General features: G+C 44.2%; 1 protein-coding gene and 1 long non-coding RNA gene across 6 annotated transcripts in view; one reads left to right on the plus strand and one right to left on the minus strand.

The window, feature by feature from the left end:
• Positions 1–8,843: 8,843 nt before the first annotated feature.
• On the minus strand, positions 8,844–11,181 carry LOC138686062 (uncharacterized). The gene is made up of 2 exons (XR_011325378.1): positions 10,406–11,181; positions 8,844–9,371 (listed from the first exon to the last, which is right to left on the minus strand). It is a non-coding gene; the product is annotated as an uncharacterized lncRNA (long non-coding RNA).
• Positions 11,182–12,146: 965 nt separating this feature from the next.
• Positions 12,147–17,819, plus strand: part of LOC104316278 (SAM and SH3 domain-containing protein 1-like) — a 571,787-nt gene continuing 566,114 nt past the window's right edge. For 2 of the 5 annotated variants that reach the window (XM_069786966.1, XM_069786967.1), the window contains exons 1-2: positions 12,147–12,675; positions 13,140–13,623. In XM_069786966.1, the coding sequence (XP_069643067.1) occupies positions 12,656–12,675; positions 13,140–13,623 (504 nt within the window). In that variant the 5' untranslated portion in view covers positions 12,147–12,655. Of the gene's footprint in view, positions 12,676–12,833; positions 13,624–17,819 lie in introns of all 5 variants that reach the window. The other 3 variants (XM_069786968.1, XM_069786969.1, XM_069786973.1) reach the window with 3 other exon arrangements.

Raw genomic sequence — 17,819 nt, forward strand, 5'->3', positions numbered from 1 at the left:
AGTATTATTATCATTTTCACAGTGCTGCTGTCAAGAATGATTGCCACAAGTCCTCTCTCTTCCTTGTTCATTCTAGGAGTGAAAATCTGAGGAAATTAATGAAGCATCTCCATTCTCCCTCATGAAATTAAAGTCTCCAAAATTAAGTTGAACTGTGCACTGCCAAAATTATAGTAAGTATACTGTTGCTTTTTTTTTTTTTTCTGTAATAAGATCTTGCTGCAGCCATCTTTTAATAAAATTACATTAAATGCAAGTAGACAGGTACCACATATACTGCCACCATCTCTCCAGGAAGACTTCCAATAGATGTACAATTCCATGAGTTTGAGGTGTCTGCCACTCCTTGAGGGGAAGGTAAGTAAATAAAGCAATGTGTTCTTCTTTATATTTATTTTAGCGTATTAAAAAAAAAAGAGACGTCTGACAAGCAGTTGTGAGGTTTTTTTTAATCTGCCTTTAAACAAAAATCAGAATTAGCACTTTAGAAACCACGTATTTGACTGGTAACTTCTGCAGTGTTTTAGGGGTGTTGCATCTCAGGGGAACTGCAGAGAATATTGGAGCATAGGTCAGATCAGCCAATATTAAAAGAGCAGCACTAAGTATCTTTGGTTTGCAGCGGAAAAAGACGCAGTTTTCTGTTTGTACTTGAGGCAGAGGCAAAATGAAGATAATATGGCGTTCCATCACTACTTTTCAGAGCTCTGAAACTCCTAACATCTTTGGCCTGGCATCTATAAATACTCTTCATTGCTATACACCACAATTAGGAGTAAGCTAGTGTTTGAATTTAGTTTATTCTAGAAGTTCAGTGAAGTCTTCTAGCATAGCAAAGGTTTATGCACATGCTTTGCACAAAGTGCCTTCAAAATTTCATTAAAAATTATTCATTAAATTAATTATTCATTAAAAATTACATTCATGTGTGTAAAGGCTGAATTACTAGGTAGACGACAGAGACATATAGGTTTCACTTCCACAGTTTTCTTTCATCTCCACGATACGACCTTCCATTTTGTATTCCTTACCTAATTCACAAAAATCTTTAGCATCTCTCTTGCTCTTACTTAACTTCAACTACGTGCCACTTCCAATGATCCCTCCTGCAATTAGAGTAGACATGAGATGCATAGCTCGGCATAGCTGTGGGTAAGGGAGAAGATATCTATAAAATAGGGACTTTAGGCATTTAAAAGCTCTGATTGAAAGCATCTGTAGAGGACTATCTTTTTCTGAAGGTAAAAGAGCTCATTTGGGTGAGATGGAATTTTGTTAAAAGCTTGTAACACAATACCCATGACCCCTGCACTGGACTTTGGGCATTTTGCACAGCCTGGAGCTGATGAAGATTTGTTTGGTTTGATTTTTGCTGCCATAAGAAAGGTGAGATTTTACTATAAAAAGACAGGGGATGGCTGCAACAGTAGCTTATATGACTGCTAATGGAAAGGTAAACTACAGATTGCCTCATAGATTTACTGACTGGCATGACTAGAAAGAGTTTGCTTTTTATATTATCTGGAGAGAGGAAAAAATAATTCATTACAGCACATCTCTGAAGAATAATTCTGACAATTCAGCTGACCAGTCTGAACCAATGCTGATTTTATGAGGCCAAGAGTGGTCAGAGATAAAGATGTATTAATCTTCTACCTGGGTCTTCAACTGGGCTTGAATGAAACAGGAATTGCCCTAATATTTGACTAATCCAAATTAGGCTAATTCATCTTTATTTTATTAATGTTAGATTTAGATCAAACCTTGGATCTTAATTCCAAATCAGAGACTTGAACTTGACGAGGACATGATTTGACCTGTCTCAAATCGTTAGCAAGACTGAAACCCAGAGGCTGCAGTTAGATGGAAAGGTGGGTGTGCTTCATGGCACACTTCCGAGTCCTGCTCTCTCAACCATCTTAATCAAGGTTTTGGTTGACATGAGCAATAGCTGTCTTCCAGGCTGTGCGACTGCTGTTCTTACTATAGGAGTTAATACAAAGATAACTACCTGGATCCCCAAATTCCACTCTGGTAAGAGGTTTTGATACAGCTGAAGAAGTCACCTGGACACCTGGGAGCTCCGAAATGTCCTTGGTCCACCAAGCTGAGATACAGCCCTTGTTTGATGCTCAAAAGGCAGAGCTATAGGCTTACAACTGTGCCTTCTGAATCTGGCAACCTGAAATGGCAAATCAGGATGTTGACAAATGCCAAGGTGTTGTCAATGAGGCCATTTCTGGGCTAGGTTTGACCCATGCCTAGATCAGAGTTGGTGTCACAGCTTGGATCCTCTCACATGTGCAGCCCTTTTTCCACTTACACAACAGTCCACTCCTACATTGCATACTCGGCTGAAGTGGGTGAGACATGAAAGCCTGAAGAAGCCTGGAAGAGAAGAAAACATTTCTTCCTCCCACTACCAACACATCCAGGGTTAACAAGCATCAGCGATCTGCACATATGGTATTTTTGATATTTGAGAGTTATTTGCTTTATAACTCATCTTTCTCCTGTCTTCTCCCACCAGAGGTGCAGAGGTTAACCCACAGATCTGTCTATCTTTCTGCAGCCAAGTTCTGTACCCCTCAGCAGTCTTCCCAGATTCACTTCAAATGTAACCTGATAATTAAAGATGGATGAGGGTTCACTCAAATGAAAGTGTTTGTAAATGAATGAAAACTGCATGCACGCTATAGAGAAATGAAGACATAGAAAAATATTTCTGTTGAGTTACTGGTTGTTGAAAAAGAAATAAAAATATAATATATCAAAAAATGCAAAATTGGATATGTTCCCTGGAGATAAAACCCATCATCCCAATTTTGTATCTATGGAAAAACTCTGTGTTCTTTTAGCTGGCATGACTCTTTATAACAAGGAAAAATGGTCTCAGAAGGATAGAAAACACATGTTATGTCTTCCATTTTCTTCCTTGCATTTCTAATTGTACTGTTATATCAACTTTAGCAGAAATGTGTGGTGTAAATGAATTCATATGATTGTGAGAACTTTTGTTTGCTAATTCCCTGACCTTATAATATTCTAGTCTCATATTTATCCATCTGAACAGTTAAAACCCCACAGATGCGCCAGCTGTGACTGCGTGTGTCAGGAAGATAGTGGGTATCAGCTGCAGGAAGACTGGAGTCAACCCTGATTTAATGAAGAGTAGGTGCCGTGCGGCGGTGTGGCAGTCGGCAGAGGCAGGGCGGGCGTGAGGGGTTGGGCTCCGGTGACGCGTGATTGACTCCTGACATACCCAGGAATGGCAGAACGAGTCCCAGCTGGAAAAAAAGATCGCAGAAAAGGCAGGAGCTGGGATGCAGCGTTGTCTTTTGGGAGACCTAGCTGAATGACTGACAAAAATCTATTAGGGAGAAAGGGGCGAGCATGAGTAAAAGGTCTCACAGCGTTTATTCTGACAGGATGATTAATTTCTTGTTACTCATCCAGAATGGGGCTGTCTAGGGGGAATTCAGGGAAATATTTGATTCTTTCAAACATTGATTATTTGGAGAAAAGCTTTTGCATAAATCCAAACACTTTATCCTGTCTTTGTTTTGAAACAGCACAGCGGGAGTTTTCTAATTTCTTGGTGGAGGTTCTTCAGAGTCTCAGCACTATCAGGACTCTTTATTTCAAAGCCAGGAGCCAAATCCTTAGCTGCTTCAGAGCGTCTAACTTACTTGGGTCATGCTGTACCCTTTCATGCCAGATGGTTCCTTCTCCTCCTCCTCCTCTAGGACTCTTGGTCCTGCTGATGTGTTGGGCTCAGGTCCACGAGAGAAAAAATCATGACTGCTAACCTGTGGTGCTGCTTGGCTCCAGGAATTTTTACCTGATAGCCACCTGGATAATAATCTTGACCTCTTCTTGCAAGGAAGCACTTTATGTTTGATGACCAACAAGGAAGAGAATTAGCATTCGCTACTTTACTCTTGCTGATTTCTACCTTGCATGGCTCCGGCTTTTATGCCTTGTGTCTCAGGTGCCATTCAGGAAGCTCTGTGTGTTTATATCATCTACAGCAGCTGAGCTCAAGAGAGAAAGGGAAAGCTAGGATAGTGCTTTTTCCCCTCATGAAAACCATACATAGCAATGGCCGTGCTGAATCAGACAAGAGGTCCCTCCAGCTCAATATCCTGTCTAGGTAGCAGGTGCCTAAGCAAAAAATAAGTATATGAACAGGGCAAACATTACAAGGAAATTTTCCAACTTAACTATTTTTGTTGGAGAGGCTGGGGGAAAGAATCAGATCTGGACATAGCAAGAGAAGAAGAATATAACTGAAAGAGAAGAGTGTTAACAAAAAAGCCATTCAGCAGAGAAGTCGTGAAGGAAAAGGGTAGGAGTTGTGGAAATAGGAGATGATGAAAAATGCAGTCCATGAGGCAGACAGAGCTGCAGGAAATTGGTTGGGATAACAGACATGGAGGAAGGATGGATGAATGGAGCAGTAAGAGCCCATGCAATAAGGGAACTGAGCATATGCCAGCAGGTAGTAAGAAGAGCCAGTCTCTACTGTCAGCTATGTACATAATGGAAAGGAGTTTAAGAACAGAGTTTTATTGCCTATGTACTTAAGAGAGTCTAGGTTTTGAGTAATTTTGAAAATTTCACAATTTTCTGTCTATCTTCCTCTAAATACCTTATAAATCTGGGCCTTTGCCTATATGCCGCTGAAGAGAGGCAGAGTGAAAACAAACATGGGAGAAACAAGGACCTGGTTGTCATACGTCAGCTTTTCTGACAGCTCTGTAAAACGAATGGGTGACACTGCTCCAGGAGCGCACAGAAGCCTCAGCTGTTCTGAACTGAACAGCAGGGTTTTTTCCCTGATTTCCCCTGGGGTCAGGATACTACCTTGTGGTCTTAGGACATTGGAGAACCCTTTTGGAATGGAGAGGATAATTTCTGAAGGGTTGAAGGGTTCTCCTCTTCCCTGACATAGGCTTTCTGTCCCACAGTAATTACAGCTGGTGCCACAATTTTTAGGGCAAGATGCACAGGCTAGTTAGAAATGATGGATCCATTTTTGCCCATTTTATTAAACCCCCTTTTTTTTTCCCCCCTCTACAAAATGCTTTGGTGTCCTGGAAAACTGGTGCCTGATGTTTGCAGATTTTTAATGTATTTGTTTAAGACATATGACCATGCTGACTGTAAGTGAGTTCAATTTTGTTAGGCAGTAGCTGTATCCTCTAAATTCAGTTTCTCACTGAAAAAAACCCAACAACCAACAACTCGAAAGCTGCATAAAGATTGTTGTTTCATGGTTTGTACATGTGTCTGATGAAGAAGCACTTCTTGATGAAGAGGACTATATGGAAGTTCATAGAAAAAAGGAAACAGAAACTCACAGTAAATGTCCAAGTGAGCAAAGTTTTCAGCTTTTCATTCATTATGATTCCAAGACGGTATCACATGGAAGCGCTAGATTGTAAATTGTGAGGAAGTAAATATTTATTAGTTCTCTACCCACTGTGCTGATATTCAGCTGGTATTTCTAGGGACTTCCACAACTTAAATAGTAGCAAGAACACTACCATTAGTAATAATTTAGGATTTCTTCTTGTATTTACCTGCAATAAATAGTTCATTTAAACAGCATTCAGTGTGAAGCAAAATGTTTTTAGTACAGGTAAAATTCAACCACGTGCACACCGTATTGGCATTATCTTCTGGCTCAAAGCCAACAGTAAAGAGAGTGGGTCAGTGGTTTAAGTTTGTAAAGACAAACCTACCCTGAATTATTGTAGGGAACCTTTTCTTTATGAAAATAGTTTTCTGTTACCAGCTGGTAAAATAGCAGTCATGATATATTTCTAGGGATAAAGTGAGGTTTTGTTTTGGTTTAGGATAATTTTGTTTGCTTTCAGGATAGTCTTTGCCACAAAAGGCCGAGAAGGTAGTACTTGTACAAGCCCGTTTTACCTTCTCATTGACAGTGACATACAAAAAAAATGTTAGAGGTTGACTGGTTAATAGAGAATTGGGTAGTCCATGGAAGAAGGTGAGCTCTTATACTTTCTTCTTCTGTTACTGAGGAAAAAGAGGCTAAATTTTTAGACTGAATTCTGGTTACAGAACTTGGTCTGAGGAAAACAGCAGCCTAGATTTGGATATCTATTCCCATTTCTATTCAATTTCCTTCTCTATTGCATTCAGAAAGTGATCTTCTAGTTATCACAGACTTGATCTTAAATTAATGCCTGTAAATTTTTATGGGAAAGGAGCATCATAGTAAATAAAGTAGCTGCTCTATTTCAAATGCACTCTCAAGTCCAAAATAGTTTTATCTTCATGACACAGAAAAATGGATGTTTCATCAGCTAAATCCTTTTACATTCCCAGTTAGATAGTCCTAGTGAGCATTGAATTATTACAAACATAGTGAGTAAATTTAGAGCAGGCGCTCATGTTTTTGTATATTTTAAAGTTTCCTTTAAAATGAAAACATTGCTTTGTTTATATAAAATACTATGTGATAAATTTGTTTTTGTAAACAATTCTATTTTTACACTTAAATTTCATATAAATTCCTTATTGCAATGTTCTCATTAGTCTCCTTTTTTCTTTTTTCTTTTCTGTGATAGAGCTTTTGCTAAAATAACCCTTCACTTCTCACAAAGACCATCTTTTCAAATTTTTGTCTGCTGACAAAATATGAGGAGAGGCTAGGAGAACTTGGCTTGTTTAGCCTAGGGATGAAAAAGCAAAGGGAACCAAACTGCAGTCTTTCTCTATCTATGGGGAAAGCCATAGAGAAAACAGAGCCAAACCCTTCTTAGAAGTGCTCAGCAAGAGGACATGAGACAAAGGTCACAATTGCTTTGACTAGATAAAAGGAAGAAATTCTTCATGATGAGAGTGGGTCAGTGCTGGAGGAGACCACCCAGAGAGGCTGGGGAACCTCCATGCCTGCAGATTTTCAGAAGTCAATAGGGCAAAGCCACCTGCAACCTGATCTGAGTTTGCAATTAGCCCTGCTCTGAGTGGGTAATGCCCAGGGATCCTTTCCAATCTAAATTTTCCTAACCTTCTATGAAGGAGTACTTAAAGTAATGGTCATCTGATTTTTTTAATGAGGAGAACTCAACCTCCAGAGTGCTTAACAGCCAGTAATATTCATTAGAGTTAGTACAGCTCATGGGAGTTGACATGATGTGCACCAATGTTTGAAGTTCTAAGCTTTATACATCAGCTTATTTGTCTGCAGAGTTTACATGAGCAAATCTTCCTTTAGCTGCTGAATTTTGTTGCTATATATTCTTTAGGATTGACGCTTTAGATAAGACATAGGATGTTTTCAAACCTTCTCTCACCGTTATCATTATTTTCCTCTGGATTCTTTGCTAGTGTACTCCAGGTACAGTCAAATAATTGCAACATTTTACACAGAAGTATAAATAGCTCCATTTACGTGAACTAATAGCCTGGTTCTGGAAATAACTGCCATTGTGTATGAGCAGTTGCATTCATTTTAGTGAATTATTCACCTTGTGCCCTAGTGGAAACCCTAGAAAAGTATTTGAGAATCTGCTTCTGTTGTTTTAGAAAAGTAAAGAAGTATTAGCTTGCACTCATTCATTGCACATTATTCATTGCGACGTATTCATGTGGTAGTCCCTCACTCTGTGTGTGAATCTGAGTTTCCTTTTCTAGCTGAACAACTTCACTAATATCTTAACGGAACTGTATTCATTTCAGAGTCTTCCTCACATTCATGCACTATGTGATTACTCTTCTAAGCATTTGTGTTCTCGTCTAGCTTTGTTTCAACCATCAAATACATCAGTGTATGGTTCAAAACACTAAAAAGTATTTAGGTATCCAAAGGCCCACACTGTTGCCTTAATGTGTCAAAAATCAAGTAAGTCCTGATAAAGGTAGAAAAAAGAAAGAGTTCTAAGGATTCCTGAATATATTTTATATCTAGGTATAAAGTTAGCGTTCAGCTACATTTTTATTTATCTCATCCCAAACAAAATGACTATATACAACATCTCATGGTATAGAAAATGTGTGACCATAGCTTTGCAAAATCTATCATATATTATTGTCAGATAATGTAATCCAATAGATAATCATACATTTTAACAGAATATCCTTCAGAACAGAAGGATGAAACCTTTTCATTCCTTGGTACACTGCATAAATGCAGGGTGCCCTCTGTTTAAAGGATACCTAAATCAGCAATTGAGTTAAAATAGCCTTTACAATTGCTAAGCAAATCTGTCATTGCTATGCTGTATCCTTTTTGGTGATATCAATCACATTTATGTTGTATTACATGAACAATATAGTCTGACATGGTAAAACCTGCCAGGAATCTTAGTTTTTCCTCATAGTGGGCCTGCACAGCTTACAGAGCAGAAAAAAAACCCACAGGAAAAATAGTATTTTTTTCTGCCATGCATCTCCTTTGGGCTTGGTTCTTCTGAATACACGTTAGAAATAACTTTTACCCATTTTTGCTGGAAGCTACCCTTAAATACAAAAATCTGGTCCTTATCCTCCACTACCAAACTGCTTACATGTAAAAAGTCTACCAGCAACTTCATAGCAAACATTTCTGTACTTGCTCTCCATATGTGTGTACGTATATTGTGGCTGCAACGTAGCAATCCTGTATTGTTGGTGCGATTTCTAATACATCTTCCCGCTTTTATTATCTGCTGAATTTGAAAACGAAAGTCAAGACTGAGTTTGGAAATACTGAAGACAATCTAGTAATACTGAGCACTTCAGAAATTAAGCCCATTGTGTCAAATATTCAACAGCCCCCACAATTCAAATAAATTTCAATCAAACTGTGGATTGATTAATTTAAGCTCAAATAAGCTTGGAAAGAAGTGGTCTTTATTTGAAGGACAAAGGAGGGAAAGCATGGAGAAGTGTCCTTTTCTCACCTGTTTATAACAGGTGGGAAAATATTTATTACGAGCTGCATGTATCTCCTAGGACAATGCAGTTCAGGTTTCCTCTGGGAGGCTCATCCTTTCTTATGTAGTCCATCAGCAAGGTCAGAGATGACAGACAGTTCCATAGCCTGTGCATGGGCTTAAGTAATTCTACAAAAGAGAAGGACTATTGGCATGATGACAGCAGGGTATGATACTAGATGAAGGAAGCCAGGATGTATGGTGCTAATATATTTACTTTTTAACTCATCATAGTTTGTTCTTCTGTTTATCCTGGAACTCAAAGGCAGACTTACCTGTACGTGCTTTATCTCACCCATATTAGAAGTCTGCTTGTGCTCCTTTCATTTACAAATTGCTCGTGCTCAAGCTCTTTGTTTAGGCACAACCTTTTTCCATCATGTGTCAGGAAACCCTATGCATTCAGGGAAAGCTTCTCCCACCCTGTAACACATAAACACCTTAATTAGTATGTGTATATAATACAAGTATAAATAGTGTACTGCAGAGATAAGCTAAATTTAAGGCGAAATACAGGATCTGTATTCCACCACTGAAATTAATCTGCAAATACTGCAAGAAATACTGTTTAGAATGATACTACCCTATTTATTGATTTAATAGTTCTGTAGATACAATACGTATGATAGGCGGGGACTTACAGTCAGCAAGCACACTCTCAGCTGGATTGAAACTACAGTTCAATGTCTCAGAAATTAACATTTTTTGCATTTAATAATTTTTAATCATAACTTTGCACTTAATAAAAAAAAATAAAAAGCACATAAAGGAGGTTTTCAAACCGAGTTTGCTGTTATCACTCAAAACATGCCTCCATTTCCTGCTCTGCCACTCTGTGACCTTCCTCCTTTTCCACTCTCAAATCAGCTTCCCAGCATATTGACTGCCCCTCCCAATTTGGTGTCATCTGGGAACTTGCTGAGGATGCATTCATTCCACCTTGTCACTGAGAGCATCAGTGAAGATGTTGTACAGGGCTGGCCCCAGTATCAACCCCTGAGGAACGCCCCTTCTAACTACCCACCCAAACATCATCTAAGTCTTCGCAAAGGCTTGCGCCAAAGTTTTCCCAGGGACTGCTGTGAGGTGGACTGGTCTTTTGTTCCCTGGACTTCTGATTGTCTTTTTTAAAGGTGAACATAACATTTTCTTTTTATTTGTTGTTTATTTTTGTATTTCAAAGTCACGTAGAACTGCTGCATTTGCTATCAGGTGAACTCATTTTGTGAAACTAAAATCAATGCCAAACACAACCAGAGCGAGCTTCACACTGTTGTAACCTGCTGCCACACTCCATGCTCCCATGGGGGTGCACCACTTCTCCTGCTGCCCTGTCAGAAGCTATGGATCCTACCCTTTTACCAAGCACATCTGAATCATAACATTTGCAATACCTTAAAAGCCTTCCAAGACCCTTCCAAAACACACACATAAAAATGATATAATTCTGTATGTACTGTCAATAAGCCCGATGAAGATGGGCTGTACCAGTCAGTTTTTCCTATCTCTCACACCATCAATTCCAGCTCCAGTTCACAGAACCACCTTGCTAATTTCTCTGGCGTTGTCAGCCTTTCACCCGGTCTGTGAAGAGAAGATAATTGCTGCTTCAATCTCTGTCTCTGGCCTGAGAAGAGGGTTTGAAATATTATGTGGCCTGGAAGGAAAATAAGATGCAGAAAAAGAAGAGGGATGGAAGGAGATTTTTAAAAGGAATAGAATGCTGTTCCTCCCTTCTTCCCCTTTTAGTGCATGAATCTGTGATCTCTAAGCTTTTTACCCGGAGGCTGTGTTTTAACCACTTGCAAGTATCTAACCTTTTCAAAACACCTTGCAATGTAATGCTCTTTGTGAGAACGCTGCTATGCTACACAATCCTGTGGCGAACTACCACAAAGTCCCGAGGACAAAGTGGGCCTATCTGTTACAAATAAACCCCACCAAATTACAAAAGGGAGCGCGTCCCTCCTCTGGCAATCCCTGTGCTGCGGGGAGGCAGGGTGGGCCCCCCCCACCGTCGGTCCCCAGCTCCCCCCAGCCCCTGTAGGGCTGTGGCTGCCCCCGTCCCTTCTGACGGGACCCGCCAGGCAGGGCCAGCCCGAAATGGTCTGACTCCCTCGGGACCCCACGCATGGGGCTGAAGGGTCAGCTGAGGGAGAGGCATTTGCGTAAGAAAACAAATTTCAACCTGTTTTAAATTCAAATGGCAGCGGGGGCCGCGCCTCAACACCCCCCCCCCGCCTTCCCCGGGGGTCGGTAAGGGGAGCGGGGAGCCCCGGCCGCCCCGCCCCGCCACCCGCCGGGCCGGGCCCGGGTTGGGCTGCGCTTTCCGCAGCGGCCTGGCGGGGGCGCTGCGAGCCCGGCGTTGCGGGGCGAGCGCGGCGGGCAGCGTGCGGCGTCTCCGCCGGCCCCGGGCAGCCCGCGGCGGCGGCGGCGGCGGCTGGGAGAGCGGGGCCAGCGCCTCCCGCCTGTCCCCACCGCTTCCCGGAGGCGCGGGAGCACGCTCGCCCCCGCCGACAGCCCCCGCTCTTACCCCCCCCACGAAGGGTCGCCCTTCGGCCGCCAAGGGGCTCGGTGCCCCCCCCCGGGGGAGCCGCCGCCGCCGTCGGTCCGGCTGTCCCAAGGGCGCTGGGGGACAGCTCCCCGGGCCGTGCCCCCTCGGGCGCGGTGCTTCTGCCTTGCCGGGGGCGGGGGGGAACGGGGACGGGCAAGCCCGCCGGCTAGCTTGCGGAGCGGGGGCAGCCCCCCGCCGCTGCCCGGCCGGGCTGCCTTGCCCCCCGGCCGGCCGCACGCCGCCTCCGCGCGTCCCCGTCTCCCCCCCCCCCACCAACCGGCGGGTCGGGCAGGGGGGCGGCCGGCGGGGGAGACCGCGGGTTTGCCGGCGGGGAAAGTTGAAAAGGCCTTGGGGGAGAGCCGGGGCAGGGGGGCTGGCAGCGGGGTGACGGGCGCGGAGGAGGAGCGGGGAGAAGCCGCACCGGAGCACCGGGAGGAGCCGGAGGAAATCTGCTGGCGGCGCGGCAGGCGCCTCAGGGGTAGGGGAGGAAGGAGGACCCGGGAGGGGAAAGCACCGCTCCGGGGTACCGCCGGCAGGGAGGGGGAAAGCACCGCCACCAGCCGGGGGAGGAGGAGGAGGAGGTGGGGGGGGGAGCGCCGGTGACCTGTCGCGGCTCGGCTCCGCCGCCGCCGCCGGAGGATGCACGGAGCGCCGGCTGCCCGCACGGCCCCGCCGCCGCCGCCGCCTCCTCCTCCCGAGGGCGGCTGCGGGGAGCGGCGGGAGGGCCGGCAGGGATAGGGGGAAGCGGCGAAAGTTGGGCTGCGCGCCCCGGAGGGGGGGGCGGGAGGGCACCGCCGGCATCAGGGCCGAGAAAGTGGGGTTGGAAAGCAGTTTCTGGGCTGGCTGCCGGCGAAGCGCATTTAACCATCATCCCAGGGATGAAGGGGAACCGGGAAAATAACTCGGAAAAGTGAGTGGGATTCTTATCTTTTTTTTTTTTCCTCCTTTTTTTCCTCCTAATCCGAAAGGACCCGTTTAAAAGGAAAGCAAAAGCCGCCGTGTGCGCCCGCTGCCGGGAGAGATACGGGAGAGGAGGGCACCGCACACCCGCTGCACCCCCGCCTGTGCTGGGCGAGGGTGCGGGATCCTGCGCTCGGGTCTCCCCCAACACGATCGTGTACCAAAGCAGCTACACATAGTAAACAGATTCATCATGCGACAGAGCCTAGGAAGGTGAGACAGAAGCAGAAACAGAAACTAACACTGAAAGGAAGAGGGGGAAAAAAACCCAGGCAGCGGCTGCGGATTACTTCCAGAGAAAGTGGGTGGATGTTGTGCAGCAGCGACTTGGGATTTTAGGGGATGCACCCTTACATTTTGCTTCTCTCTAGTCCGAGCCTCCCTTCTCCGGTGGCAGAAAGCGGCTGTACTTGGTGGTAGGAAAACAGGAGGAGGAATAAACAGGAGGGGTTCGTTCGGCAGTGCTTGCGATGCCCCACTGATCTGCTTTAAGGATTTTTTTTTTTTTAATTTTATTTTTTTTCCCCTGGTGGATGTTGGTTTCTTGACCTTGATTTTGAGACCTTCTAGTTGCATCGCAGTTCGGGGCTTGTGTTTTTCTCTCCTTTGGCGAGGAGTGGAAAGGGGGAGGCTGGCTTCGGTGCTGAAAGTTGCAGCCGTGATTATTTTGGAGCCAGCATGTGCACCAACATAGTCTACGAGTGGCTGAAGACCCTGCAGCTCCCCCAGTACGCGGAGTCCTTCGTCGATAATGGCTACGACGACCTGGAGGTCTGCAAGCAGATCGGGGACCCGGACCTGGATGCCATCGGCGTTGCCGTGCCCCACCACCGGCGCCGGATCCACGAAGCCGTGCGGCGGCTGAAGGAGGCGGACGAGACGGCGGCGGGGCTCTACTTCACCCTGGAGCCCCAGCCGCCCCCTCCGCCGCCCCCCCCCCGGCCGGTGCCGCCCGCCGCCGGGCGCTGCCCCCGCTACCGGCCCCCGGGGCCGGAGGAGGCCCGGAGGGGGGCGGCCCCCCGGTACCGGGCCGGAGGGCGGCGGGGGGCGGCCGGCGGCGGGGGCTTGGCCGCCTACCCCAGGTTGAAGCTGAAGATCATGATCCGGGACAAGCTGGTCCGCGACGGCATCAACCTGAGTAAACCCCCCTACTCCAACAAGGTAAGAACCGGCCGCTGCTCCCCACGGGGGGGACGGGGCTCCCCGGTGCGGTGGGGCAGCGGCGGCAGCTGGAGGAGGGGGGGCCGCTTCTGCCGGCCGCTGGCGCTGAGCATCTCCAGGTGTGCCGGTGGCATTTTCGGAGGGAAGGGTGGTCAGGACCTGGCACCAGACAAGTGCGAAGAGGAGCGGGGCCAAGGCAGGTCAGCTCCGCCAACGCTCGTTGGCCCGGTGCGGACGTACGGGGTGGTGCAGCATGGCGCTCGGGTTTTGGGTTTGCCTCTCTCTGGTTTTTGCCTTTTAGCCCAGTCTAGTGCGGGGCGTGAAGGCAGAAATTGTCAGGGCGGTCTTAATGGCTTGGGGGTTGGTTTGGTTTTCTTTTCGGTGAAACTTTTGCATTGTGTAGGAGAGTGATGGCTTCTCTCATCTTTTGTTAAAGGTCATGTTTTAGTGTCAGTTTCTGTTGGCGTAAATGGCTCATGAAGCAAGTGGTAATCTGGCTAGAGAAACCACTCCTTCCATTGCCTGGATTTATGTACTGGAGGATGGTAATGACTGGTGAATGTCAAAACTATTCATCAGCTGCTCCAGCACAGGCCGGTCTATCTCCTGGACACGTGGTTTGCTGAAAGGCCAGAAAAGTGCAGGTCTCAGAAGAGTACATTCCAGTTTGACGAAACCCCAATATTTACCTAAGTCTTATCTTTTGAAAAGGTTAAAACGTAAGATTAATGCGGTTTGGAAGACAGAAAGAGTTTTGTCTGAAGTTTTCAGTAGGTTTCCTGCTGAAAACGTCATATGCAGAATAAGTAAAATGATAGAATTAAATGGACAATACCATGGAGGAGAAAATGATTTGTGAAAGAAAATAAGGTGTTGTAATGCACGGTTTCTTCAGAGTTCAGAATTAATTGCTTCAAAGTTGTTTGAGGATCCAAGTTGCCTGCATTTTCTTTAATGATTTGAAGTCAGATTTTTCGAAAAGACTGAGCAATTGCAGTTGACCTTCAAGTTGTGGGTACCTTTTACCTCTGAAAAGCTTACGAAGGTGTGGAAGCAAGGTGATGGGGAAGTCTGCAGGTCTGGGTTTACAGAAATGTGAGGAATTAAGATTGAATTATCTGCTGTAGGGGACCTGGGTGTGAAGATAATGAGTAAAATTTAACTTGGACAACAATGCGGAGGTGCAGATAATAAGACTGATAGGACAGTAAGTTTCAGGACTCCAGTTTTTTAACAGCTTGGTGATAGAGGGCCGCTAGTCACTTCTCAAGTACAGTGCAGTTGGCTAGTTTGAGGTGTTTATTTGTTCTCTTTTCCTGAAACGTCTGGCTGATGACATTGTCAGAGACAGTGTATCAAATCTGATAAGACAGTAGCCAAATCTAACCAAACATCCATGAGCATCTAGTCTAAGTACAGCATCTTCCAAAAGTTACTGTATCATTTCAGAGAGATTTTTTTTTTCCCCTCCCTTGGAAGTGATCCATCGTTGGACTGACACCCTTCTGAAATTACCATTACATGTCTTATATAAAAGAACTTCTGGCTTACCGGCGTAGCTGCAGCACATTACTCACCTCCATAGCTACGTTTCGCTTCTTCCTTTTGTCTTTGTGTATGTTCGCAGTGACCAATTCCGTCTTACCAAGTGGATCCTCTCCCTTCTCTCTTCTATACCTCGTCCACAGGAATTGTAAAATTTCTAAGATGCCAGCATATGACATCAAGGAAATTCAAATCTTTGGCGTTGATTTCTTCTTTAGCTCACCTTATTTTAATTTGATGGGTCTGATAATAGTGTGGATTAACTGTCAGGGCAAGCTCATCTTACACAGGAAGAGTCACTCAGCTTTAATTGGTTTAAATGTAAATGCAATATTTTGAAATAGAAAGAGGAACCAAGCTCACTTACCTAGTTTTATTTCAGCCTGTGGTGTCAATGTATTTATTTTGGATGATAAATGCATATAACATCATTTTTTTACAGTAATAGAAAAACTTTCTCCATCTCCTCAGTGTGAATCACTTCACATCGTAGCATGTTGTAAGAAACCATAAAGCTGGCAAGATTTGAGTGTGTGTTGCTCAACATGTGTTATTCTGAATGCCACCCACTGTAGCAATCCATCTCCAAAACGGCTTAAAGGGAATAGCAAAAGATCACGTCACTGTACATTATTCATTGGATGTTGTTTAGAGCAAGAAAAATGAAATACTGTATTCTTTCATTTGGGAAAGAGCCTTGTTATAACAGTGTCTCTTTTTTAAAAAAAAAAAAAAATTGTGGGTATAATTTAAGCAACCTGTATTATACTTTTTATATAGAATATGCAGTGTACAGACTTCTGCATGTCAAAAGAAACTGGATTTTTCTCTGCTGTGCACAGGATTAAAGAATCAGCTTGAGGTTTGTGTCAAGTTTTTTGTATACATTTATCACATGTCCATCTACAGATGGTCATGTGGTTATTCTGGAGCAGGCCACTAGACACAGACCTGTTTGACATCCATTTGCATTTCTGGTGCTGCTGAGCTGCTAGCTAGCCTTCTACTTCCCTCCATGGCTTCTGTGGAGAATGCCATCATCTTTTCCTCTTAATATCTGTGAATGGAAAGCAGTATCTATGAATGGAGGAGCATGCTTTTGTATACATTTATGTATATGCATTTTACTTGTTTCCTGAAGAATACTTCATGTGTTCAGTTATGTAGTTCTGAGACAATTTTGGAGTTTTATTGGAAAACATCCCTGAGAACTGGAAGTGCTGCTCCTTTGACTTGTTTGTAGCCTTTTGCTAGGTGCCAGAGCTCTAGACGTGTCAAAAGATCTAAAATGAGTATTGGATGTGGCCGTGGAGATGTTAAAAGCATCCTTTTGTGGTCCTTCCAGTGTTGGTGCTGTATTTTCAGATGCAGGGTGAAACAGCAGAGTGGGAAGGATAGAAATGTATTGGCATAGTAAATTTCAGTTTAACTTAGCTTGATTACAGTCAGCAGAAATGACTAACAACTACTTAGCAGAGCTTAATATAAATCTCTTAAGGACGTGCAAACTTTGAATTGAAGCCATGTGTGTGGGCGACTTCAGACATGGAGAATTATCACAAGCCGTCTTGATTATTTCCATGGAGAATTAGAACAAGGCCTCACCTCCTCAAATTGCATCTTACATATTTTTCAGGTATAAACCAATATAACTGTAACTGAGAAGAACTTGACAGAAGTCAGATCTTGTTCCATGTTGGTAATGCTCCTTGATAGTCAAAGCCTCCTGTTTTAGTTTCATGCCTGCTGTTGCTGGCTGATAGCCCTAGAAGTCTCATATATCTAAGAAACTTCTTGTGGAGTGGATGGGCTTGAATGCCCTTCAAAGAAGAACCCGTGGTACCTCTCTGAGTGAAGTGAAACATCTGTGTCATCTCAAAATATCTAGCTGCTTTAAAAAATTATCCTTGATGGTTGTAATTCTGTCCTTAATTAGGAACTTAATTATGCCCGGTGTAGGGATAGTATTAATATTCTTTTGCCGTGTAGACGTTTTGGAGGATGAACTGATGGCAGAAGGAAACCAAAATGAGCAGCCCCCCTGGGTTCCAGTGAAGATGAACGAAGGGAAGCACAGTACTGACCTGAGCCAGCTGGATCAGAGGAACAGAGCCTTTACCTCCATCCGGAGACACTTCTTGCCTTGGTGGGCTTGTTGCAAAACGGATTATGTCCATGCTGGGTTTAAGCAGGAGTAATGTCACTAAATGTCACCATGGTAGGGAAAGCAGAGGCGCACCAATTTTGTCGATATAAAGACAAGTAGGGTACCTCCTTGTGGAAAGTGCCAAGAGAAATTAAGTATCCTATTTATCTCGAATATAGATTAAGTGACATTTAATAGTTTACTGGAATTTCATTACTATTTCTAATTGAAATAAATGGCCTGACTTGTTTCTTGAGGAGCTTTATTCAATTTTTCGTCTGCAGAGAGTTGCAAATACATTAAAAATCACTAAAAACGTAGATGCATTAAAAGCTCCCACACCAGTTGATTTGCTTAGCCTCAGTAAAGTTATATTCATGTAGATTTCAGTATTTGTTAGAGAGAGTAAAACTGTAGTGTGACATATGTATGCGTACGTGACCTCATTGTCACTCACTGTGCTGTTCATGATTATCAGCATGCCTGAAAAACAAACACTAAAAAT

Source organism: Haliaeetus albicilla, chromosome 7, assembly GCF_947461875.1.
Source record: "Haliaeetus albicilla chromosome 7, bHalAlb1.1, whole genome shotgun sequence".
NCBI classification, from domain to species: Eukaryota; Metazoa; Chordata; class Aves; order Accipitriformes; family Accipitridae; genus Haliaeetus; species Haliaeetus albicilla.